Source organism: Tenrec ecaudatus, chromosome 6 (assembly GCF_050624435.1).
Source record: "Tenrec ecaudatus isolate mTenEca1 chromosome 6, mTenEca1.hap1, whole genome shotgun sequence".
In the NCBI taxonomy this organism is placed as follows: domain Eukaryota; kingdom Metazoa; phylum Chordata; class Mammalia; order Afrosoricida; family Tenrecidae; genus Tenrec; species Tenrec ecaudatus.
Window position 1 is genome coordinate 98,468,615 of NC_134535.1, and position 26,343 is coordinate 98,494,957.

The window sequence follows — 26,343 nt, forward strand, 5'->3', positions numbered from 1 at the left end:
TCTGGTTCCTAAATGCCTCCTCCTCCCCCACTATCATGATCGCAATTCTATCTTGCAAGTCTGGCTAGACCAGAGGATGTACACTGATACAGATAGTAACTGGAAGCACAGGGAATCCAGGGCAGATGATCCCTTCAGGATCAGTGGTGTGAGTGGCGATACTGGGAGGGTAGAGGGAGGGTGGGTTTGAAAAGGGGAACCAATTACAAGGATCTACATGTGACTTCCTCCCTTGTGGACGGACAACAGAAAAGTGGGTGAAGGGAGACATCGGACAGGACAAGATATGACAAAATAATAATTTATAAATTATCAAGGGTTCATGAGGGAGGGGAGAGTGGGGAGTCAGGGGGAAATGAGCTGATGCCGGGGACTTAGGTGGAGAGAAAATGTTTTGAGAATGATGAGGGCAATGAATGTACAATTGTGCTTTACACACTTGAGGTATGTATAGATTGTGATAAGAGTTGTATGAGTCCCTAATAAAACGACTAAAATATATATATATATATCCTCACTTTTATTTTGGAGCTCTAGAATTTTACTCCTTAAGCAGTATTCCTGTAGCTTATGGGAGTGTAATCATATTGAGAGGTTGAAACAGAGGACAGGGCTCTGTACCAGCCAAAGGAGGGCCGAGGCAGCACAGAGGCCCCTCCTGTCAGTCCTGGGTCTTTCGGAGTCAATATGAGAGGTTGGAGATGGAGAACAGGGAAAAGAGATAGGATTTAGCCAGGAATGTGAAGTTGAGAAAGATTTTACTGAGGCAGGGAAAGACCTCCCAGGAGGGAACGGAGAGCAGAGAAAAGGACATGAGCATCTTGAGCCCCTAGGCGGGTTCCAAGACCCAACGAGTTAGGTCAGGGAAATCGCGCCTGGCAGTGAGGCAGTGGGACATATGTAGGGCTTGAGCCAAGGACGTATGTACTGAGAAGGGGAAGGAAGACCTTCGGGTGCTGCAGTTGCAGGGTCTGAGTCAGGATGTGCTCTGTGAGTAAATCATCCTGGAACCCTGAGGGAAGGAGCTGTACAGACCCGGCCCAGAGAGATAAGCTCCTTGGAACGCTAGAGGCAGGGACTGCACAGTCCAGCTGTGGCCTTGAGAGGTGGGGGAAGGGGCTGCACAGTCCAGCAGGCTATCTTTCCGGAGAGCTGGGGGAAGTGGCTGCATGGTCTGGATCTGGCCCAAATCCATATATCTCAAAGGAAGCCTACACAATCTCAAACCATTAAAACACTCTAGGAGGGTGGTGAGGAATTTTCTTCTGTTTGCGAAGTATACAGGAAATTTAAGGACAAATTCAGAGCTACATTGAGCCTTGCCAGCTGAAGCAGGTAACTGGTTAGAGACCCAAGAACTAGAAAAGCGAGACTCACCAAGTCATTTAGCTCTCCGCTTTTCAATTAATCCTACATGTGTTTATTGGCCAGGTTGGCACAATAAACCTTAACTATCTCACCATGTTTATTAACCATTTGCTCCCAAGTCATATGAGACCAAACTTTCAAATTGTCTAAGTATTTACAGCATAATCTTATGTCTATCCTAAAACTGCCCTGAAAATGAGAGTAAGATTTGTAACTCTCGTGGCTTTTTTCACAAACTTTGAGGGCTTGAATGAATTTTTTCTACAATAAGTCTTACTTGGTTAAATAAATGTGAATCCTGGAAGATCTGTTATTGTGAACTCTAGCAGTCTCACCTCTGACACAGAGTTCGAGTAAGACATTTAATCAACCAGAACAGCATTTGAAGCCAACTCATTAATTTCAATACCTTACTTTCTATCCCTTGCCTCTTGCTCTGCCCTGGTCCACTGAATCTCTTCACTTATCGTGGCAGAAGATAAGAAGGGTCTTCCTCAGAGGTTTCCTCAATGCTCACAATGCTTTCCTGGTTTCCAGCTTTCAATTTGGTGGGCAGTATGATGAATTGATTTGCTTGAACGCTTCTTGAACTTCCTTCTGGAATCTAGTGGAAGATAACCTGTCAACCTTGCTGTTTTTTGTCTACTTTATATACACTTAAAATGAAGACAGTCATTTTTTAATAGTTTATGGTGGGACAACATATTGAAACAAAATACCTGCCCTCATAGATTATGTATCAAGTGAAAAGAGAAAAAATGGCAGCCATAAAGAAGAAAAAAGATACAAGATACTTGTATAACACATAAATGGCAATTAGTGGGGAGGTTACGCCACGGAGATGGAGATTGTTGTGGGGAAAGTGGATGGGTAGGGGTATTTAGGTACTAAAGGCTTCTACAGAAATTTCATCGATTTGAGGATAGATGGGCCAACATCTGTGTGCAGCATACCATCCCCTGAGAATAAACTATTCTAGTTTCCTAAGTATGAACTATTACTTCTATTTTTGTTGTCTCTATTTTCTCTCACTGTTTTTCTGTGTTGTGTTTGTTCTATATAACTTTTATAATCAATGCCAGTTTCATAATTATTTCTTGATAGTTATTCATTTTACCTGCTTTATCTCATATTTGTCCTATACCCAAATCACACAACCGATTCTTTCCTAACTCCTTCTCCCCCAGGCCCTGGAGAAGTGTAAGGATGCAGGATTGACCAAGTCCATTGGAGTGTCCAACTTTAACCACAAGCAGTTAGAGATGCTTCTGAACAAGCCAGGGCTCAAATACAAGCCTGTCTGCAACCAGGTGAGCTTCCCCCACCCATCAGGGATTTTTCTTCTTCTCTATTAAGAGCATATTTATTGGGAGTCCTAAAAAAAGTTAAAAACAAAACATTGTTACTTACACAGTACAATTTAAATCATACAGGGAAGAAGTAGTTAGAGATGTCGTCGTCCAGTATCCCAAAGATTTGGGTCCATATCTCTTCAGGAGGGAAATGTTAGGAAGATAGGCAGGGATGGGATGTCCATTGATGCATGCCCAGGAGAGCCAAGCATGAAAACAAAAGCCTAGGTTTTCCCGCAGGTGGGCATGATGGGCGTTAAACCTGGATCAGCCCACCTGGGCCAGGTGATGGCAATTCAGCCAATGGGATCGACCTGGGGTGGTTCACCACGCCTCCCCCTGGAATCCTTGAAAAGGCAGGAACCGAGAGGGAGAGGGGGTCTTTTTTTTTGGAGGAGAACTTGGGAGAGAGATATTTGCGTGTCCCTGAGCAGTCTCTGCCAGGCTGCATGGTCGAAAGGAATCCTATGGGTGCCGCATAAAACCTGAAGCATCTTTTAACTCTCATTAAATTCACTTGGATAAAAAAAAAAAAACAAGAAAAAAAAACAAACAAACTTCTTCCTTCCTGCATTTATCTCTAAAGCACAAAAGATATTTAGAAAACATTTTAATGGGGAAAAATGCAGGAGCACCTGCTCCCGGTTGACTGACTTCTTTATTTATCTAGAGCTTAATGACATTTCTAAAATTTGTATAATCCCTATCATGATTCTTAAATTCTACTACTAAATGTTAGCAAAATTCAAAGACTCAAAATTTTGCATTTAACAGAATCTCAGAAGCTATTGGCTGCCACTAAATTAATGCACTGCCTAATTACTCAGCCAGGTCTCAGGTCCTTGATGGTTACATTGCTTATTAGTGACCCAGCAAACTAACTTGGAATTATGGTTAGAATTTTCATAAAATTATTCTTAGGACTATATCTAAGATGTGTTTAGGTAGTCTTTTAGAATTATAATTCCAAAATTTCAAACTTACCTCAGAGTCTTTCAAGTCTATATTACTTTAGCGGATACCGGATAGAGCCTTAGAGTCCACGGATAAACAGAATGAAAACACGATAGGATTTTTCCAAGAACGTTGGAAGTCATGTCATAATAAACATTTTCAAATATTAATTTTTTGACACCTTGATGATGAAGATAGCCAGATAATTATCAAGGTTTGAAAAATAATATGAGCAAGATTTGAATGACCATATGGAAGAGATGGGAATTTCATAAAAGCACTTTTATTTTAAGAAACCCTTTGGTCATTAATGGTTGGCTCAAAAAAGCCTTAAATGTGAGATAAGGTTAGTGAAAAGCAAAACAAGATATTTATACACATTTTTATTGGATAGTATAGAAACATAGTATGAACACACACACTGCTTTTAACCACCTATGCCTAAAAATATTGTCTGCAAGCCTTGTAACAGCTGGAACGCTGAATAATAATTAACAACTCCAAGAACTTGACTTGAGTAAAGAGCCAGAATATTTGGTTTAAAAATATTTTCATTTCTTTTATTCAATGCAAACAAAATGATTTTAAATTCCCCAATATAGGTTTCATCAATCTTGGTGTTTAGTTTTAGTTCAGTTTTTTGTTTGTTTGTTGTTGTTGTTTGGTGGTGGTGGTTTTTTCTTTTGTTTTGCTTTGGTGGCTGGACCTCATCTCTACTCTCCATCTGTCAAGATAAAAGATGCATTGAGCGCACCTTCTCAACGGGTAGGTGGAAAAGGCCACCTGTTGACTGGGGAGGTCTCACTCCCTTGGGGAAAGTCCATGAGACAAACAGCCCTGAGGTAGCTGAAACAGTGGAGCTTCACTCCTTCAGTGATGGCTCATTTCAGCCCCTCGCCTGTGTGTAACTGAATGGTCCCATGTGGTTCTTCGGCTTTCTGGATAGGGGCAAATCCCCAAGTAATCACTGAATAATATCCCTCCTGCTCCACATTCTCCACGGACACTGCCTTCAAGAGGGCTGTGCCACCCTCCAGGCCTATCTCTTCACTCCCTCGATGAGGGCACAGGGGAAGGGGATATTCCTGAAGCAAGAGAGAAGGCAGGTTGTTTCCTCAAATCTAGTGCCTGCAGGCAGCACAAAAATCAAAAGGTGTTGGACTTGTCCCCAGCATCTCAGAAAGGAACCTAGTAAAAGGCGGAGTCCCATGTAGGGGTTCTTCTTTCCCCACGACTTCCTGGTGCCCAGGACAAAACACCCTACCCACTCCGGAATGTTGTCTAGAAGGGCTTTGATAGGGTTGAATGAATGTCCCAGCATGGTTTAGCTATCTGAATACAGATAACTAACTCTGATATCTAATACGGAATCCCTCCAATGTCTGAGGTTGTTGATCTAGGAAGCACATGTGCACTAACAATAATCAGACACTAATAAAGTCTACCAGGCTCGGAGATGAAATGATTAGTTTACCGTGCTAATATAGGCAGAATAAACCACCCCTAAGAAACACTTAGCAATATGATGGAGTTGGAACTGATTAAGCTTCAATCTTGTTCTCCCTGATTTCTACCATTAAATTAGTGGCTTACATATATCTGCTTTGCTGAGTATTTAAAAAGTAATTTGTAAGTAAGACATTGCTGCCTTCATAACTCTCTTGTTTTGCTAGTGCGAATGTAGCAAAAATAACACAATTGCACAGTCATAAAGAACCGACCTTTGTTTTCTCACAGTCAGGGAAACTAAGAGTCCAAATTCACATCATGTCTCTAGGGAAAGGTGCTTCCTACCCTATGCCATCTTCCGTAGGTGCCATAATGCATGTTGATACTGATCTTGTACATTCATCTTTCCCTTATTTTGCTTTTCTCTTCCTCCCTTTAGGGATTGTGTATATTTTGACTTTACATGAACCTGAGATGATTAGATATAGAATCCATCCTGCACTCCCATATCGTCATTAACATAAGAAAGACATCCCTCTTTTCTCAACAGGGTGAGATCTCTAAGTTTAGTCTTTAGGATTTCAACGTTCACTTAAGGGGAATAAAATTCTATTCATACTATTCCTTCAGCATGTATCTCATAAGAAGATTTTTCTCTCATACGATCATGTTTCCATCATTTTCTTTCCAAATTAACAAAAATGTTCTGAGGTCATCTAATATTTATTCCATATTCAAAATTCCCTATTTTTCCCCAAAACCTTTGTATACCTCATTTGCTTCAACTTGCGGCTCTTCTCAGTAATGCTCACAGGTTTACCTCTCTGTGACCCATCTCGTGGGTCCATTGCCCAAGCCACATGACCTTTTCTGCTCAGGCAAATGTATCAAAGCTTTCCTAGTACTCAGAAATGCACAAGGGAACGTCATTCAGCAAGCCATCATCTTGCCAACTGACACTCAGTAGTATCCATATCGAGGGCTAGTAAGCCCACCGCTCAGCCTCATGGTCTCTGCTCCCACTGCCAGCTTCCACGTGGATCTCTAATGTGATCCACTCTCTCATTTTTCTTTCTTTCAACTAAAACAAAATTTAATTTTAAATGAGTAAACCAGAGTGATTTCAGAGCTCTTTTCCTAGGAGTACAGAAAGGCCTGCAAATGTACATTTAATATAGAAAAAATAGCTCTTTGTTTTTTCATTTTTATAACACTATGGCTTTAATGGCAATTAATATTGAATTTAAGTACTTTATTCATATGTTGTGTTACTCTAGGTTGACTAGAGAAACAAATTCATAGACACTCATATGTGTATAAGAAAGAGCTTTATATACAAGAGCAATTGAGTATTGAGAAAACATCCCAGCCCAGTCCCAATCAAGTCCATAAGTCTGATATTAGCTTATATGTCTGATACCAATCTATAAAGTCCTCTTCAGACTCATGCAACACTTGCAATGGTATTGAGTGCAGGACGGTCATAGGCCAGTGGATGGAAAGACTTTTGGATCCAGTGGCAGGCAGGGCTCTCTACTTGGCTCCTCCAGCTCAGTGCACTAGTTTAGCTCTATGTGTCTTGCCAGCTGGAATGTCTCCCAGGAAGTAGCCTGTGTCTCACCTCCATCGAGCAATTTATCTCCATAGCACCTCCAAGTGAGGCCATCAAGCTATGATCTGATTTATAACCTAAACTTCACCCCTTCACTCTTAAGTATCAAATTGACAACAGATTATATGTGTCCACATTTTTCCTATTTATATATCCTATTAAGTCACATTATTTTTTTCATATTTAATTCATTTACATGTATAGTATCTGCATTTTTAATTATGAATTAGGTGGGGGGGCTGACAGTTCAGATATCAACTCTGCATTCAACCCTTAACTCTTTTTTATCCCACAATACCCAAGCAGGTTTCTTTCAAATATTCCAGACTTATTGTATTATGATAGTTGATAACCTGTTTCCCTGGTCCTGGTTTCTTAAAACTAGAAGTTATTTCTGAAGGCTTTCATTAATCCATATTTAAAAGTGTGGGTGGGAAAATTTATGAAATTTCTGTGTCCTTATATTGCTTCTCTCTCAAAAACACAACCAAACTCACTACCATCAAGATGATGAGGACGCCTAGGGCACCTACAGAGCAGGGTGAACTGCCCTATCTGCTTCTGAGACAGTAATGCTGTACTGATGTAGACTGTCTCATCTTTCTCCTGAGGAGCAACTGGTGATTTGCAATGCTGACCTTGTTGCTAACCAGCCAAAGCATAACCAATATGACACCAGGGCTCCCCAGTAGGAAGCAAACACTAACAGATTGTCCCACTATGAGTGGTTTCAAATTTCAACCCCTTCCTAACTAGGGGTAACCCCTTCTTTGTAATCAAGTAATCACCTTTTGTAATTAGCTAATATTATATTTGGCTCAAAATTGGTTATGAAACAAAATGATACCTCCTAGAAATGTGTACCTAGTGTTTTACTATCTATTGGTGATATTTGTGTAAATCAGTTATTTTGATGAGATTTGTAAATAAAGACTATTATTTATCTTAACTGATTGGATTATCCTTACCTGGTATTTTTTTCTGTAATTCTAGATTTCCCTCCTTTAATCTCAAGATGAAATTTAATTGTTTAAAGAGTAAAAGTATATAACTCTAACCTTTTGATTACTAGCACTTGGAAAAAACCAATTACTTTAATAGTCAACATTTTAAAAGGCCCAAACACTACCAAGTTGATGCTGACTCACAGAGACCCTATTTCACAGGGTTGAGTTGTCCCCATGAGTTTCTGTGATTCACATGCGTAGAAAGCTTCATCTTCCTCCAGAGAGGCCCTGGTGGATTTGAACATTGGAACTTGTGGATGACAGCCCACTGTGTAACCACTAAGTCACCTTTAGTTCATGTAATTACTTTGCCATTTCTTTCTTTACTCCCTCTATGTCTGTGTCAAATCTCTAGAGACTTAGACATTTTATATATTCAATGTCTTAGAAATTTCCTTAGTCATTATTCATTTTGAATCAGCCCTACTGACCCAGTGGTTAATGGGGTCAGTTGCTAAATAAGGAGTCCACAGTTGGAAAACACCTTCAGGAGAAAATGTGGCAATCTGCTTCCATAAAGACTTAGGCACTTGAAAGCATGATGAACACTCTGTCCTATAGAATCACTGCGTTGGAATTGACAAAGTGGCTGTGAGTAATGTGTATTCTGCTTGATGCTCACACCGACTTAATCACACACTTTCCGTCATCATTGACCATGCCGTCAGAAGTCGTTGATGACTTCCATGTTTTATGTCCCGATTTGATGTCCAGAGCTCAAATCCTTCTTTGCAGGTACAGTTCCAGAAAACCAATCTCACCCTGAGGCACCCATGATATTTATTAGCTAACAGTTGGGCGATGGAGCTATATCTTCTCTGAACCATCACTGTGTTTGACCATTTCAGTGGACAAAGAACAATTATTTGTTATCACTATTTCATGGTGAAGTTTCTAGTTCAAATACAAATGAGTTTACAAACTTTTGGATGACTCCTTTTTTACTTCTGTCTTTCCCCTTACTTTGTAATAACACGTTTTCATATAACTGGGCATCTTTCTGTCTTGGCATTTACAGGTAGAATGTCACCCTTATCTCAACCAAAGAAAACTGCTGGATTTCTGCAAGTCTAACGATATTGTTCTGGTTGCCTATGGTGCTCTGGGAACCCAGCGGCCCCCACTCTGGTAATGAGAATCACAGAGAGTTTACCTAAAACATCCCTTTGGAAGGAGCCTTTCACGTCTACCACATCCTATTACCTGCCTTTCACTACCAACTCCTCCAGTAAACAGAGAAGAGAGATTGTAGCAGGGCTTCTTGATAATTTTAGTACCCAAACTCAGTGCTTTTACAATACAGGTCTGGTTACAGGTTAAGTAAAGTAAACTAATTCCTGAGCATGGAAACAAAGTTAAAATTTATAAAAAAGAACATTGTTATTTACTCAAAGATTTGCAGATCTATGAGTGCACAATTTCAATGCTGTGTTCCAAAGAAATATGGTGTCACCTGGCATCCTAGGGATAATCAGGGAAGAATCGAGTCCCAACGAAAGTCCAGACGGTTTGGGAAGGGTGCTCAGATGCTCATTAAAATGTGCTATGTGTGAAACCCTGTCTTCTCTGACATGTTCGTTTGTTTAAGAAGCTAGGTGTTCAGCTTTTCAGAGAGGGGGTGTGAGGGGCAACATGGAAGCTGGGCCATGTCTGCTGAGCAGATGCAAAGCTTGGCTAGAGTGGACACTAATTTCTCTGAACTGTGGATCTAGGACTTGGACTATGAGACTTAAACCCAAGGAAACAAACGACTAGATGATCTCTCAGGGCAGAGGACCAAGCATCGCAGCCATATTTTCTGAGCTTGGCATATTGAGCGCTAGTATTCGGTTTCCCTATCAATAATACATGTCTACATTAAATGATCTGTGTAACTCCAAAATGAGTCAAAAGTCTTCATTTCATGTCACAGTTGTGATGTTTATTGACTGACTAACACACCTGTCAGAAAATCTAACAGAATCTTAAACTCGTGTGTCTAAAAATCAGAAAAAGAAGAAGTAACTCTCAGGTTCATGAGGACAGAAAGAAAAGGGGGCGCTGAGAAGTCGAGGAGAAATTCCAAGAACCTAAGGCCATTGTTACCATACTCAAGCCCTTGTAAGGCATTTGATCTCCCACAGAACGCACGAGGCGTTCCAAACTGCATGTTTCTGGGTAGCAGTCCAACTCCTAAACCACTGCCCTACCAGAAGCCTCCACTCACCTTCAGGAGGGTGCCGATGTGACCAGGAAGGTTTTTTAAACACGGGCGCCTAGGCCCCAAGAGCTCTGCTGCATTGTCACAGCTTCCTGGGTAATATGCACAACACTTATCCAGAAACCACAGCTGGAAATTTAGATATTTCCTGGAAAAATAAAACGTGGCATTCCTGCATTGCTTTTCAGGGTGGATGAGAACGCCCCTGTTCTCCTGGATGATCCAGTCCTTGGTGATCTTGCGAAAAAGTACAACAGAACCCCGGCCCTGATTGCCCTTCGATACCAGATCCAGCGTGGAGTTGTGGTTCTGGCCAAGAGTTTCAATGAGAGGAGGATCAAGGAGAACATGCAGGTGAGGAGCAGGGCAGGGCTGTTGACGTCACGAGGGATAAGTCTAACCTTCAGATGTGTTCCTTTTCTTAAGGTTCAGGACATGCTGTTGATTTCCCTGGCATTTCCCATGTGCTCATGCCTATGTGCACGTAGATGGGTTTTCTAGTTCTTGTTCAGCAACAAGCTGGCAGTGTCATAGGCTCGGTGTTCTATAAAACCAAACTGAGACCCTTATAGAGGGAAAGTATAGATCAAGAAAAAGGTCATACACTTGTATAAGTGAGCAAGACGATGATCAGAACTTCCAAAGGTAAATTGGAAGGCCGAAGGCTTCTCCTGACTTGAGTAGCTGTGAGGGCTGACAGAACAGTGGCTGCAGAGCCAAGGAGCTCAAGTTCAGCAGTTCAAATTTCAGGTCACTGGTGGCTCCCAAAATTGGCACGTGGCTATGCATCCTTGGGATCAGGTCTAAAGAAGCAGAAGTGGATGATCTAGAACCTGGATCCAGAACTAGCAATCCACAAAGAAGGTTCCCACAGCATACACTTAACTTGTACTGAATGCAGGCCACTCTTACAGAGGCAAGTCATTGCTTCAGAGTTATGTCCTGATTAATGGTGTGGCATTTCACCTAATCTTATTCCATTACTGAGGCTTACAACTGAATGACTTTGAATCCACTGTGTTAAGTCAACTCATGGGGCCTTATGAGGTGTAACTGCCACACCAATGAACACCCTGACCCAACCAAGTTGACATAAAACCTTAGCTGTCCAAGGAAGCCAGTCTACATGAAAAAAAGATTGCACATAGTTCAAAGATTTAATCTCTAGCTTTCATTTCAATTGACTGTAATCCTGTGGAAGAGCATACTATCAAAGAGATGATTACATGAGACGATTTTTCAGTCTCTAAAACTTTAGAACTCTTTTGCCAGAAACTAGTTAAAGACTGTGAATTACACTGTCTCTGTATTTGCACCATATGTGTCCTCGGAGAAAAGATGAGCCTTCTGTTCCCATAAAGATTTCAGCCTGGAAAACACTGCATATGGTTGCAATGAGTCAAAATTGACTCCAAGGCAGTGGATTTTATTTTATTTTTTGTTCATATGTATCCACTCACAACACAAACGCATGATCCCCATCTTACCTGCTGGGTCTCTGAATAATGTAGACTAAAGTCTCGCTGGCACTCTATTGCCCTGAGTACCTGCAGAAAGAAACCCGGTTCCTGGAGCAAGCTAAAATCTTTTCATTAAAAAATGTTTTTTAAGCTATATAACCTGAAAATATATAGAAGAACAAATAAGTCTTCCCAATCTGCTATTCAGTTCCCCAATAGCTCAACTATCTTCTCCAGACCATTCCTGTTGGACCCTTTTCTGTGCAATTTCTTATCTAGTCCCTACACACAAAAACATGCATAGTCTCTTTTAAAAGGGCATCAGATCGCAAAGAAGGATGAGTGGAGACAGGAACCAGTCACAGCCGTGAAGCACTGACTCTGATAGCAAATGTGGACCCCTTCTTGAAGGAGAACGCATGATCTGTCTTGTAAAACTTCACCCACAGCACACTCATAAGGTTATAAAGGCATATGCGCGCTCTCAACAGTATTGTAAATCACCCAAGCTGATATAAATTATTTTAAATGTTGGTTTCAGAGATACAAGTAAAGGTTTACCTTGTAAGATGCTGAGTTTCCATCGCCAGCAGCTGCCAGTGTAAGAATTGATTCGATGAGTAAGCTTTAAAACTGTGAACTGTGTCGCAGCAGAGTACTTCACAGGAAATTCATAGTTGAATTTCCTTTGCCAATAAACTGAACTCCCGATGACTCTCAGATTGTCACGTATTATGTTAAGCCTGCCTGAAACTCGCTTATCTCTCTGTTTCCTGGGGGTGCTCATTTTTCTAACGTTTGTAATAATTGATTGTTCCTTGGATGGCTTTTATACTTTTGCTATGTAGGCTTTTATCACTAAGCATCTTTTACAGTCTGCCCTTCTTAAAACTTTATGTAGGAAGAATAGCACTGCAGTTTCATTTGGCAAACATTAAATTTGTGAGATCCATTCATGTGACACATGCACCTGTACTTTGTTCATGCTTAGCATTCCATGAATATAATTTATTTACCCAGAGATCGGGAGTGGGGATTTGTATTGGGGATTTGATTGTTCCTTGTTGTTTACCATTGAAATAATGCTTCTATTAGTATGCTTTGTTATTATTATTTTTTACTTAAAAGGGATCTTATTCCCTTGCCTTTGCTGCTTTTTAAGTTTTATTAGTCATTTTTCCACATGTCACACACATGTCATTTTTCCACATGTCTCAACCACATCAAGAAGAGTTGTGCAGTCATCACCACAATCACTTTTAGGACATTTTATTTTTCCTTGTACTCATTATTAGGAGTATAATTATTATTATTTTTCAATTTTGGCAAAAACATTATCCAATTCAATAACTTCTACATGTCTGATTCAGTGCAACTGATTATACTCTTCATGTTGTACAATTATGGCTTGCCTTTCCCATAGTATTCCACTACCATTAATGTAAACTCATTACCTCTAAGCAAAACTTCACCCATTTTCTTGATTTAAAATTCACATATCATACACTTCTATAGGCAAGTCAATCAGTTCTAGTGCCTCTTCCCCTCCCTTCATTGTTTGCTCCCCAATTCCCCTCCCCCTCTCTACCCTCATCCCCAATAAGCCATTACATCAGTTATTGTCTTTATGCATCCACTATTTCTGTGCTTCATAAACTAAGAAACCTAACAGAAATAATAAAAGCAAAAATAAAATGAAACCAAAAGACTAAAAATAGTAACAATAATGTAATGATAAAGATAGCGTACGAAAGAAAAAATATCATCAATATTTTAAAAGGCAGGGATAAAATTTCTGTTGTGGACAAATGAGAAAATTCAGGTTGGTCCAAGAGGGAGGTCAACTGACCAAGTATCATATTATAGTGGGGTTCGATCCACCATCATCAAGTTTACAATAATCTCTATCTGATAGTAAAGTTTTCAAGTCTGTCACCTGTGACAAGAGCCCACTCTGCAGATGGATTGTGGACTCCTACTGTTCTCCAGAGCCTTCATATTTCCTGTATGTGGCTGCTGATGCACGCAGAAGGAGCCCTGCTGGTGCTGTGGATTAAGCATTGGGTTGCTGTCCATGAAGCAGGCAGTTCAAACCCACCAGCTGTCTGTGGAGAAAGATGAAACTGTCTACTTCAGTAAAGATATCAGAAACGCGAAGGAGCCATTCTATTCTGCCTGTAGAGTCACCATGAGTCAACTCAATAGCAGGAATCAAACCCCAGACACACTGTCCTGAAGTCAACCCAGACTCATAGCAACTCGGCAAAGCAGTGGGCTAGGGGCTGTGCTAAGGACAAGGTCAGAAGTGGCACCCACCAGCCTCTCTGCAGAGAAAGATCAATCTTTCCGCTCCTGGAAAGATGTCCTGCCTTAGAAATGCAAAGCACAGTTCTACTCTGTCCTCTAAGGTCACTAGGAGTAGATGACAGGAGCCCTGCTGGCACAGAGGTTAAGCATTGGGCTGCTAACTGTAAGCTCAGCAGTTCTAAACCACCATCTGTTTCTAGGGAGAAGCAGGAGGTTTTCTATTCCTGTCAAGAGTGGGGGTCTCTGAAACCTACAGAGGCACTTAGTTCTATGCTGTACAAGGTCACTCTGAGTCGTCATAAACTTTGATGGAAGTGAGTTTGGTTTGAGGTTTTTTAATTTTTGTTTTAATCAATTTATTGGGGATCATACAGCTCTTATCACAATCCATACATATATCAATTGTGTAAAGCACACCTACACATTCGTTGCCCTCGTCATTCTCAAAATTCGCTTTCCACTTGGGTTCCTGGAATCAGCTCCTCATTTTACTTTTTTTCCCTCCCTCTCCCTCCCTGCTCCTCCTTCCCTCATGAACCCTTAATAATCTATAAATTATTATTTTATCTTATACTGCCCGGCGTCTCCCTTCACCCATGCCCATGCCTCAGAGAGGAGGTTATATGTAGATACTTGTGATCGGTTCCCCTTTTCTACCCCGCCCCCCTTCCCTCCTAGTATCGCCCTCTCACTGCTGGTCCTGAGGGGTTCATCTGTCCTGGATTCCCTGTGTTTCCAGTTCTCATCTGTACCGCTGTCTAACCAGGTATGCAAGGTAGAATTGGGATCATGATAGTTGGGGGGGAGGAAGCATTTAAGAACTAGAGGAAGGATGTGAGTTTCATTGTTGCTACACTGAACCCTGAGTGACTCATCTCCTCCCCACTACCCCTCTGCAAGGGATGTCCAGTTGTCTATAGATGGGCATTGGGTGCCCATCACGCGCTCCCCTCATACACGACTATATGATTCCCCCCCCCCTGCTTTTGGTGCTTGAAACCTGGTCCCCTCATGATCACACATGTTGGTGTGCTGCTTCCATTTAGGCTTTCTTGCTTCTGGGCTAGATGGCCGCTTGTTTATTTCAAGCCTTTAAGACCCCAGATGCTATATCTCTCGATAGTCGGGTACCATCAGCCTTCTTCATCACACCTACTTATGCACACATTCGTCTTCAGCGTTTATGTGGGGAAGGTGACAATGAAGGTTTTTGTTCTTTGATGTTTGGTACCTGATCCCTTCACCACCTTGTGTTCACACAAACTTGGGTGTTTCTTCTCTGTGGGCTTTGTTTCTTCCAAGCTTGACAGCCACCTTTTGTCTTCAAGCCTTTAAGACCCCAGACGCTATATCTTTTGATAGCCGGGCACCATCAGCTTTCTTCACCATGTTTGCTTATGCACACGTCTGTCTTCAGCAATCATGTCAGGAAGGTGGGTATCATGAAATGACCATTTAGCTGAGCAAGGTGCTTTTGTATTAAATGAATGAGCGCAAGGAGGCCCAATGTCCACCTGCTACCCTACTACTGAACCTATAGATATATGCACATAGGTCTATTTCCCCCACAATCATAAATATATTCACATATGTACATGTCTGTACTTAGGCTTCTATGTATGCCCTACTCCTTTCCTCTATTTCCTTACACTTTCCTCCTGTCCCACTACCATGTCCAGCCTTCATTCTGGTTTCAGTAGTTCCTCTCAGTTATCTTGCTCTTGATCACTCCCTACCAGTCCTCTCATCCCTTCCCTGGCATTGGTTTTGAGCCACTCGTTCCCTTGTCCCTGGGTTGGCCAACACCTCCTCCCTTCCCCTACCTCCCACACTCTCATGTCCTTCCGGGACCATTGGTCCCATTATTTTCTTCTGATATTGTTTGTCCAGCCTATCTTATCTATGTGGACCTGCAGATATATTAATATGTGCATAAAATTGGGGATGGCTTTGACAGCACCAAAGTGGCACATAAGAACATGGAGATGACAGCAGCAACACCAACAAGCTAACAACAAAAAAGCCACTGACATACAAATTTTAAAAGAAGAAAAAAACAAAAAGACAGCAAAAAAAGAAAAGCCTTTTAGTAGTTAGTAGTTCAAGGTCTGTTTGTTGACCTTTAGGAGTGTTTTCCAGATGAGTCTGATGGGGTGACACATCCTGGCCCCAAAGTCCATCCTTTATACTCCCTCAGAACTTCTTTGCTCTGCTTCCCCCACCGCTCCATTGCATGTCCCCAGTGTTTTACCTCAGTGTGGTGGGGGCAGCTCAGTCACACAACCCACATTGTGACTCCGGTGCTGTCCCGTGTAGAGCCATGGGTCAATGCAGGATGTTGCATCTCACCATGGGGCCGGCTATATGGTCCTCTCTGTACACTGGGCCCTCTGAGCCGGGCTATCATCCTCTGAGCTTGGTGGGCCCAGGTGTGCTCCGCTCCATTCTTCCTCCTTCCTTTGCTTCAGCTTCCTCCTGGGTATGGTGTGGTAGGTCAGTTCCTTTCCCACACCAGACTATCCATTTTCATTTTCTGTGGCACTCCCTTCGATGGTGGGATTCGGGTTAATTCTGGTTAGGGCTGGTGTATGGTCCAGTCTGTTTGTGGATTCCTCCACGCTTTACATTGCCCTACTGGTTTGGTGTGTCATGGTGGGGTCCATATGCATGTTCCAGTTCTTTGGGGACACAACCAATACTCTACCCTGGGTGGGTTAGTGCTCTGTTCCCCCCGTGCCATCAACCCAGTTTCTCCCCACCCCGCTTCTCCCTCCACTTTCCCCCCTTCCCCTTCTTTATGTTGGACTCTCATGTACCTACCTAGGTATGGTCTGCCCTCCCTCCAACTATCTATGCTTCCACCCGTTTATTGTGAGATAGGTGTTTATTCTTCTATTTCTGGCATGCTGATCGTACTTATCTCAGGGGACTCATGTTGTACCTGTCCTTTTGAGTTTAGCTTACCTCGCTTAACATGATTCCTTCCAGCTCTTCCCACAAAACGATGTGTTTCATGTAATCATCAATGCTTTTCAGTGCTGTACAGTACTCCACTGTGTGTATGTGCCAGAATTTACTAATCCACTCATCTATCGATGGAAACTTGGGTTGTTTCCAAGTCTTTGCACTTGTGAATTGTGCCGCAATAAACATTGGAGGGCAGATGACTGGTCGTGTTTTATTTGTTGCTTCCACCGGGTATATGCCCAGTAGAGGAATGACTGGGTCATAAGGTAGATCAATCTCAATTTTCTTTAGGTATCGCCAGATTGCTATCCACAGTGGCTCTACAAATCTACATGACCACCAGCAGTGAGGAGGGTTCCTACTTCACCACAGCCCCTCCAACACTTGTTGCTCTCTGATTTGCTGATTTGGGCTAGTCTCAGGTGTTAGGTGGTATCTCATGGTTGTTTTGATTTGCATTTCTCTTATGGCTAATGACCTGGAACACTTTCTCATATGTTTATTGGCCATATGGGTCTCCTCTCTAGTGAAAGTTCTTCTCAATTCTTTTGCCCACTTCCTTAGGGGGTTAACTGTTTTCCTCTTTTTGCAGATCACTATGGTATTGTAGATTTTAGTAATGAGCCCTTTGTCCGATGTGTCATTACTAAAAATCTTCTCCCAGTCTATGGGTTGTCTTGTCACCCTCTTGGCGAAGTCTTTCGAGGTGCACAGGTGCTTTATTCTTATTAGATCCCATTTGTCAATTTCCAGTTCACCTGTGTGTGTCCCCTTCCCTGTTGCAGTGAGCCTATGTGCTCCCTGGGCCAGTGCTCTGAGGTTAGTCCCGATTCCCTCCTTAATGGTCCTGATGGTTTGGGGTTTAACTTCTAGGTCTGTGATCCACCTTGAGTTTATTCTTGTGCATGGGGTGAGGTAAACGTCTTGTTTCATCTTTCTACATGTGGATATCCATTGTTTCCAGCACCACTTTGTTAAAGAGGGCATCCACTTCCCACTTGATGTTTTTGGGACCCTTGTCGAAGATCAGTTGTCTATAAGCTGATGATTTTACTCCTGGGCTTTCTATTCTTTTCCACTGGTCTGAGTGTCTGTCGTTGTGCCAGTACCATGCTGTTTTGACCACTGTAGCTGTGTAATAGGCATTAAAATCAGGTAGGGCGAGTCCTCCAACTATGTCCTTCTTCTTGAGGAGTTCTCTGCTAATTCTGGGCAGCTTCCCAAGCAGCTATCTTCCAAATTTTGTGGTATTGTTGAATGAGTTGAAAACTTCAATTGCCATTCTGGCAATTCCTGGGGTCTTACTAGTCATTAATGCCTTCAAAGCAGCTTAGACTTCTTCTTTCATTAACTACCTCTTGAAATGGTTGAATATCTACTATGTCTTGTTGGTATAGTGACCCTGGATGTTATTTCCATCTTATTTTGACGCCCTTCATTCAATATTTTGCATCATATTGCAACTCAAAGCCTTGCATTTTTCACCAATTATTTCAGTTTGAGATATGCTGATGCTTGTCTTCTTTGTTGGTATTTTAAGGGCAAATCATTGCCCCTTTTATTATAATATGCAGCATTGTCTTATCAAGTTGCTCTTTGAAATTTTCTGCCCAGCTCTATTATTTCATTGTTTTTTCCATTTGCTTTAGCTACTCCACCTTAAAGGCACAATTCAGAGCTTCTTCTTTACTCCACTTTAGTTTGTTTTGTTTTTTTTCTTTCCTGTCTGACCTCTGCTTTCTTGCATTAGGTTCTTAATATCATGCCACATCTAATTTGGCCTTTGGTCATTAGTGTTCAATGTATCATATCTATTCTTGAGTTGGTCTCCTAATCAAATGGACTCTATTTTGACTCTCGTGGACTTATTTTCATTTACTTCAGCTTTAGGCTGCACTTGCATATAATCAATTGATAGTTCCACAGTCATCTCCTGGCCTTTTTTTGGCTGGTGAAAATTAGGGTCATGATAGTAGCAGGGAGGAAGCATTAAAGAACCAGAACCAGAAGAAAGCTGTATGCTTCATCAGTGCTATACTGCACCGTGGCTGGCCCGTCTTCTCCCCACAGCCCTTCTGTAAGAGGATGTTAGGGCTCAAGTAGAAAGAAAATGCTTTGAAAATGATGATGGCAAAATTTTTAAAAAATAAATTTTAAAAAAAGAAAACGATGATGGCAATATATTTACAAAGGTGCTTGAAACAATGGATGTGTATGGATTGTGGTAAGAGTTGTATGAGCCCCCAGTAAAATGTTAAAAAAGAAAGAAAGAAATACACCTCACAAAGCAGTATATATGAATTCTTAAATATAGTGTTGAGTACACATATGAATTCTTGAATGAAAAACCAGCTTGCTCTATAAAAAATCATTCTGTTCAATTTCTCAATTATATGACTCTTTTGACATATAATGGGAACAATTATTTCATAGTCATTGATTTCCATTATTAATAATCTTTGTGAGTCTGCTCACTCATTTCTGTGGTGTTTTATTTATGGTAACTTGCTTCTGCACTCATTGTATGGTGTTACCTGTGAGTTCCTTGTTTTACAATTACTGTAATTCTATTTCTGGAAATTCTTTGAGAACATAACTGAGGCCTGATTTATTCCAGAGAATAGTTCTTCTGTGCTTCTGGACATTGTTTCAATCCAGAATCATTCTAGATGAATTTCAAAGCTTAATATTCTTAAACCCACTCAGGTAGTATGCAGTCAGGGCACAAACCTCCACAACATCTGACTTGCAAATGCAAATCACTCCAGGGATTCACACACCCTCTCAGCTTATCATTAAGCTTGAACATAGAAAATTCCTTATAGTCCTGGTGTTGCTAATGTTTACAGGTAGAATATATATTTCAGGCTCAAAAACCAATGCATGGTGGTCTCCTAGTAAATTTCCCATGTTGAGAATACCCCAACTATGCCTCTTCTTTGAACTTTATCAATCTGCCAAAACAAAATACCTTAAAGAAAAAAACAAAAAAAAAGCTTTGTCTTAAGTCTTAGAAAATCTATCCAGGGTAAGAGAAGTATGAGCCTTGACTTGCTTGGGATGTCCCAGTATTGAACTATCCTACAGATACCAGTGTCTTATCTAGTTTAAAATCCTGTTTTCACTCTAAAATTGATAATAATATTTGAATTATAATCAAGTAATGATTTACAACAAATGATACTTTTAAAATATTGGATCTTCATGTATAAGAACATAGTGTCATATGCAATCCATTCAATTTTTATGGCATAAATATATAATTAACCTAATTTTATAGTGAAAGTTTGGAGGTTCATCTTCATCCAAAGCTCACTCAGGAAAACACCAGTTGATCTAGCTCCAACATAATCAGCCACTGCAAACTCTGTAGAACACAATTCTATTTGTAGCACACAATGCGTCACCTGGAGCCAGAATCAACAACAAATGCTTTTATTTTAAAAGGCAGTTTAAAATTTCATCAGAAATTTCTTCTACTTATTACTAAATATTCTCCTTGGGTATATATGCAATTTTTGCTATTATAAATGGCTTCATTTCTCCACTCTCATTTTTAACTGGTATTTGTTACAATTGCTACAGTTTATTGTGTGATTTTTTATCAATCTTGATTTTTATTTAAAAATCTGTAATTTTTCTTAATCTTGTACCATACACATTGTAATTTGTTTATTTATACTGATAATTCACTTGAACTTTGCAGAATAGAAATTATATAATTTTAAAATAATTCTTTTTTTTTTTTACTCTCCTAATAGGTTTTTGAATTCCAGTTGACTTCAGAGGACATGAAAGCCCTAGATGACCTAGATAAAAATTTCCGCTATATCTCACTTGACAAGTAAGTGACTTTTGTAGATGCATGAGCAAACTTCAAAAGGCATGGTTACTGGTGCTGGTTCCTACATGCATGGCTTACTTCAAAAAATTATGTCTAAATATGTCTCTGTGATCAGTGGATAGCTCCATACAAGTTCGCTCAGTAATATACTTGTCTTAGTCTTATTAGGAAGAAAGGGCCTAGCCAAGCAGTGGCAGGGAGGAAGTAAGAAGTCTAGAGCTACTGTTTGTTTTGGTGAGGATAGCAAAGAGGTAATGTTGATAGCTTTTCCTGAAGATGTGCTTTAAGAACTTGAAGGTATAATGGTGTCGGGGTGGAGTCAACTTGAAGATGTAAAGGTGTAGGGGTGGAGTCCATTCTGTCAGGTTACAGCCTGATGTTTCCTCCTTTGGGGTGTGACCTTCTCATAAGGAGGATCCTGGGAACCTCCCCCTTTTCCGTGTTTTTACCTTGCTGCTGGAGAGCCAGGCTGGGACCTGCCCGAGTCCCAGAGATGCGTCCGCTGTCATTGAATCCTTGGGACTTTTTCACCCACTGGCCTGTGATCCTCCTGCATTCTGCATCATTGCATATGGTTTCATGAGTCTGAAGAGGGTCTGATGGACTAGTATCAGATGTATGGATTTGAGTAGGACTGGGCTGGGATGTTTTCTTGATATACAATTACTCCTTGGTATAAAGTTCTCTCTTACACATATATGAGTATCTCTGGATTTGTTTCTCTAGACAACCCATCCTACTACATGTGTTCCCAAATGATGTCAGATCTGCCTAATGCAAGCAGTGTAAATTGACGTGCACAGAATTCTCCAGGACAGCTTGTTGCTGCTGCTGCTGCTGCTGCTGCTGTCAGGTTCCATTGAGTCAGTTCTGACCCACAACAACCTTAGACACAACACAAGGAAAAACTACCTCACAGTTGGTCCTATGCATGAGCTCATTGCTGCAGCCACGGTGTCCATCCATCTTCTGGAGGGCCTGCCTCCATTTTTACTGCCCCTCTACTGAACGTGATATCCTTCTCCAGAGCCTGGTCTCTCCTGACAACATGTCCAAAATATGCCAAATGAAGTCTGGCCATCCTTGCCTCAAATGAGCATTCTGACCTTCTTGAACTTCATCCAAGACTGTTCAGTTTGTCCTTTCAGCCGTCCATTGTCCTTTCGAAACTCTTTTCCAGGGTCACATTTCAGACACATTCATTTTTCTTAGATCTGCCTTATTCACTATTCAACTTTCACATGCATCTGAGGGAAAAGGCAACTATCTTTCCGAGAATCTAAAGAAGTTTTATGCAGCAGATTTATCTACTGCCAAGTGTCTTTTGTGTTCCTGACTGTTGCTTCCATGAGCATTGATTGTAACATCAAGGATGACAAAATCCTTGAAATGTCAAGCTTCTTGCCACCCATCATGATGCTGTCTATTGGTACAGTTATGAGGATTTGGGGCTTCTTACCTTGAGCTGCAATCTGTGTGGAAGGCTACAATCCTTGACCTTTATCAGCACGCTCTTCAGTTCCTCGTCACTGTCAGCAGGCAAGCTGTGTCATCTGCATATAGCAGTTGTTATTAACACTTTCTCCAATTCTGATGCCACATTTTTCGTCATATAATCAGCTTCTTTGATTGTTTATTCCCCATACAGATTGAACAAGTATGGTAAGGGATCCAACCCTGATCCATACTTTTCCTGATATTAATCCATGCAGTATACCCTTGTTCAATTCCCACAATTGATGTTTAATCCATATAAAATTTTCTTATCAGCACTATGAAGGATTCTGGAAATCTATCATTTTCCAGAATATCCATAGTTTTTATGATCCACACAGTCGAATGCCTTGGAATAGTCAATAAAACACAAATAAGCATCTTTCTGAAATTTTCTGCCTTCAGGCAAATACATCTGGCATTCTCTTCTAAACCCAGCCGGGGTCTCTGGAAGCTCGCTGACAATGGACTACTACAACTACTGTTAAATGATTTTCAGCAAAATTTTATTTGCATGTGACATTAAGAATATTATTGCATAATTTTAGCATGATGCTGCGTCGCCTTTCTTTGAAATTATGTACAAATAAGTATCTCCTCCATCAAGTATCAAATTTGCTGTCTTCCAAGTTTCCTAGCATAGATGAGTGAATGCTGCCAGTACTTATTTAGCTTGCTGAACCATTTCAATAGGTATTGCATCAATTCCTTGATCCTTGTTTTTGGCTAATAAGTTTAGTACAGCTTGAACTTCTTCCTTCAGCACTATTGGTTCTTGTTCTACCTCCTGGAAATTTTGAATCTCAACCAGTTCTTTTTGGTAGAGTGACTGTGTATTCTTTCCATCTTCTTTGGATGCTTCATGCATCATTCAATATTTTGCCCATAAAATAATTCCATATTGGAATTTGAGATATATATATTCTTTCAGTTTATGATATATTGAATATATTTTCCCTTTTGGTTTCTAACTCTAAATCTCTCCACCTTATATTGGCTTTGTCTCCTCAAGGTGCTCTTGAAAATTTCTTTTCAGCTCTTTGACTTCATGTTTTTTCCATTTGCTTTAGTTTGACTTCTGCTTCCCTGAGCATTGATTGTGGAATGAAGTTAGATAAAATCCTTCACAATTTCAACCTTTTCTCCACAATTAAGATCAAGTTTCAGAGTCTCTTCTGCCATTCACTTTGGTTTTTCATTCTTTCCTGTCCTTACAATGACCTTTGGCTTTCTTCATGATGATGTTCTTGATGGCCTACAATGGTTCATCAGGTCTTCCAGTATTAGCATCCAATGTATCAAATCTGTCCATGAGGTGGTCTAGAAATTTAGGTGGGATGGCTTCTAGGTTATATTTTGGCTTTCATAGAGTTGTTTTAATGTTCTTCTAATATAACATGAACTTACATGTTCCAGTCAGGCCCTGATCTGGTTTTTTTTTTTTGGCAATAGTAAGCTGTCCACCTTCTCTTGCCACAGAAGTATTCAATTTGATGTCAGTTGCATTCCAGCTAGGGTAGTCCATGCGTGTAGTCACCTTTTTTGTGTTGTGGAAGAAAGGTATTTGCTCTGAACAAGTCATTGATTTTTAAAAAGTCTATCACGGTCTCTCCACAAAACAAAACAAAACAAAGCAAAGCAAAACAACAACAAAAAAGAAAAGCCTGTAAATAGTTCCAGGTCCGTTTGTTGACCTTTCTGAGATAACACCTTATTTTCAATGTAATTCAAATGTGTAATGTCCTTGAAATAATCTTTATATCCACATTTTGCCTTTTCTTTCTCCTTTCAGTGTCACTTGCCACCCTAATTATCCATTTTTTGAGGAGTATTAAGGAAGAGATCTTTGTCGTGACTTCTTCCAGAAGCCGCTGTGTGTGAATCAATTTCAGGGGACATCTCAGATACTGAAGAAGAGAGCCATCACTTCTGGCTACATTCTTGCTGCTCGGCAACTCACCTTCAGGTAGAGTTGCATCCTTAGCTCAGCAAGTAAAGGGGACACATCTTATTTCTGCATGGAATAAAAATCCTTTTCTCTCTTAAAAAGGTTTTGCTCTTTTGCTTTTTGTTTAATACATTTTTCTTCAGATGAGATCCGGAATAGACAAATCAATAAGAACAGTAGTTAGATCAATCATTTCTTAGAGGCATGGCAGGGGAGTTTCATGGTGCGGGGCAATGCAGAGCTAACTCTGACTACAAGAAAGAAAAAATGTTCTAAAATTTATTGTTGTGATAATTGCACAACTCCTTTTAATAAGATTAAAATATTGAATTGTTCTCCCTTGCAAGTCTGGATAGACCAGAGGATGTACACTGATACAGATAGGAACTGGAAACACAGGGAATCCAGGACAGATGATCCCTTTAGGATCAGGGGTGTGAGGGGCGATACTGGGAGGGTAGAGGAAGGGTGAGTTGGAAAGGGGGAATTGATTACAAGGATCTACATGTGACCTCCTCCCTAGGGGATGAACAACAGAAAAGTGGGTGAAGGGAGACATCAGACAGGGCAAGATATGACAAAATAATAATTTATAAATTATCAAGAGTTCATGAGGAGGACCTGATGCCAGGGGCTTAAGTGGAGAGCAAATGTTTTGAGAACGATGAGGGTAATGAATGTACAAACATGCTTTATACAAATGATGTATGCATAGATTATGATAAGAGTTGTATGAGCCCCTAATAAAACTATTAAAAATAGTAATAAAAATTAAATGTTGAATTGTTTGATTTGTGAACTATAGGTCAACAAAGACTGTTTGTTTTAAGTTCTGCCTGGTCTCTGTTACTCATGTACTTGGAACAAGCTATAATGTACCTAACCATGTCGCAACTATTGTTGCTAGGTGCTAGCCAGTCAGCTCTGACACACAGCCACCCTAGACCCAACAGAAGACAACACTGCACGGTCCTGCACCATCCTCACAATTGTCCCTGTGCCTGAGCCCATTGGTGAAGCCACTGTGTCAATCCATCTCTTTAAGACTCTCCTCTTCTTCACAGCCCTTACACTTTACCAAACAAAATGTGCTTCTCCAGGGACCGGTCTTCTTCTGATAATATTTCCAAAGTACGTAAGACAACGTTTTGCCATCCTTGCCTCTAAGGAGCACTCTGGCTTTACTTCTTACAATGAAGATCAGTTTGTCCTGTGAGCAGTTCATGGTACTTTCAAAATTCTACTGCAGCACCACCAACTCAAATGCATTGATTCTTTAGTCGTCCTTATTTTCAATGTCCAATTTTCACATGCATGACGCAATGGAGAATACCATGGTTTAGGTTAGCAATAGCTTAATCCTCAGAGTAACATCCTTGCTCTTAAATACTCTAAAAAGGTCTTGTGCAGCAGATTTACCTAATGCCAAGCCTATTTTTATCGCTTGACTGCTGCTTCCCTGAGCATTCATTGTGGGATGAAGTTAGGTAAAATCCTTCACTATTTCAACTTTTTCTCCACTATCATGATCTTACCTATCAGTTCAGTTGTGAGGATTTTGGCCTTCTTTACGCTGAGTTGTGATTCATAGTGAAGGCTGCGATCCTTGATCTGTATCAGCAAGTGCTTCAAGTCTTCCTCACTTTCAGCAAGCAAGGCTGTGTCATCTGCACAGCACACTTGTGACTAAGCCTTCCTCCGATCCTGATGCCATAGTCTTCTTCATATGATCAGCTTCTCTGACAGTATGCCTGTCATGCAGACTAAACACGTATGATGAGACAATACAACCCTGATGCACACCCTTCCCGATTTTAAACGAAGCAGTGTGATCTTGTTCTAGTCCCTCACTGCTTCTTGATGCACGTACTCGTTTCTGAAGAGCACAATGAAGTGTTTTGAAGTTCCCGTTCTTCTCAAGGTGAGCCGCAGTTTACTATGGTCCCCACAGTTGAATACCTTTGCATAGTCATGGGAACAAGTAAACATCTTTCTGGAGTTCTCTACTTTAGCTGAGATTCATCTGACATCAGTAATGATATCCCTTCTTGCTCCATATTGTGTTAGTCTGGGTTGGCTAGAGAAACAAATCCAGAGGGAGACTCATATGTGTATAAGAAAGAGCTTTATATAAAAGAGCAATTGAATATTGAGAAAACATCCCAGCTCGTCCATAAGTCCGAAATTAGCCTTTATGTCCAAAATAAAGCTATCAATTCCTATTCAGACTCATGAAACACATGCAATGGTGCCAAATGCAGGAAGATCATAGGCCAGTGGGCGGGAAGTTTGGTGGATCCAGTGGCTATAAGCTTCTCAGCACTGGCAGGGGTCTCCATGTGGCTCCTCCAGAGCAGAGCACTAGCGTAGCTCCATGTGCC

At 40.8% G+C, this 26,343-nt stretch overlaps 1 protein-coding gene across 1 annotated transcript in view; it reads left to right on the forward strand.

The window, feature by feature from the left end:
- The window catches only part of LOC142451109 (aldo-keto reductase family 1 member C4-like), a 43,434-nt gene extending 19,585 nt beyond the window's left edge, over nt 1-23,849 (forward strand). Inside the window, exons 5-9 of the mRNA XM_075553033.1 lie at nt 2,556-2,678; nt 8,761-8,870; nt 10,131-10,296; nt 20,438-20,520; nt 23,807-23,849. Of these exons, the coding sequence (XP_075409148.1) occupies nt 2,556-2,678; nt 8,761-8,870; nt 10,131-10,296; nt 20,438-20,520; nt 23,807-23,849 (525 nt within the window). The remainder of the gene's footprint in view (nt 1-2,555; nt 2,679-8,760; nt 8,871-10,130; nt 10,297-20,437; nt 20,521-23,806) is intronic.
- The last annotated feature ends 2,494 nt before the right edge of the window (nt 23,850-26,343 follow it).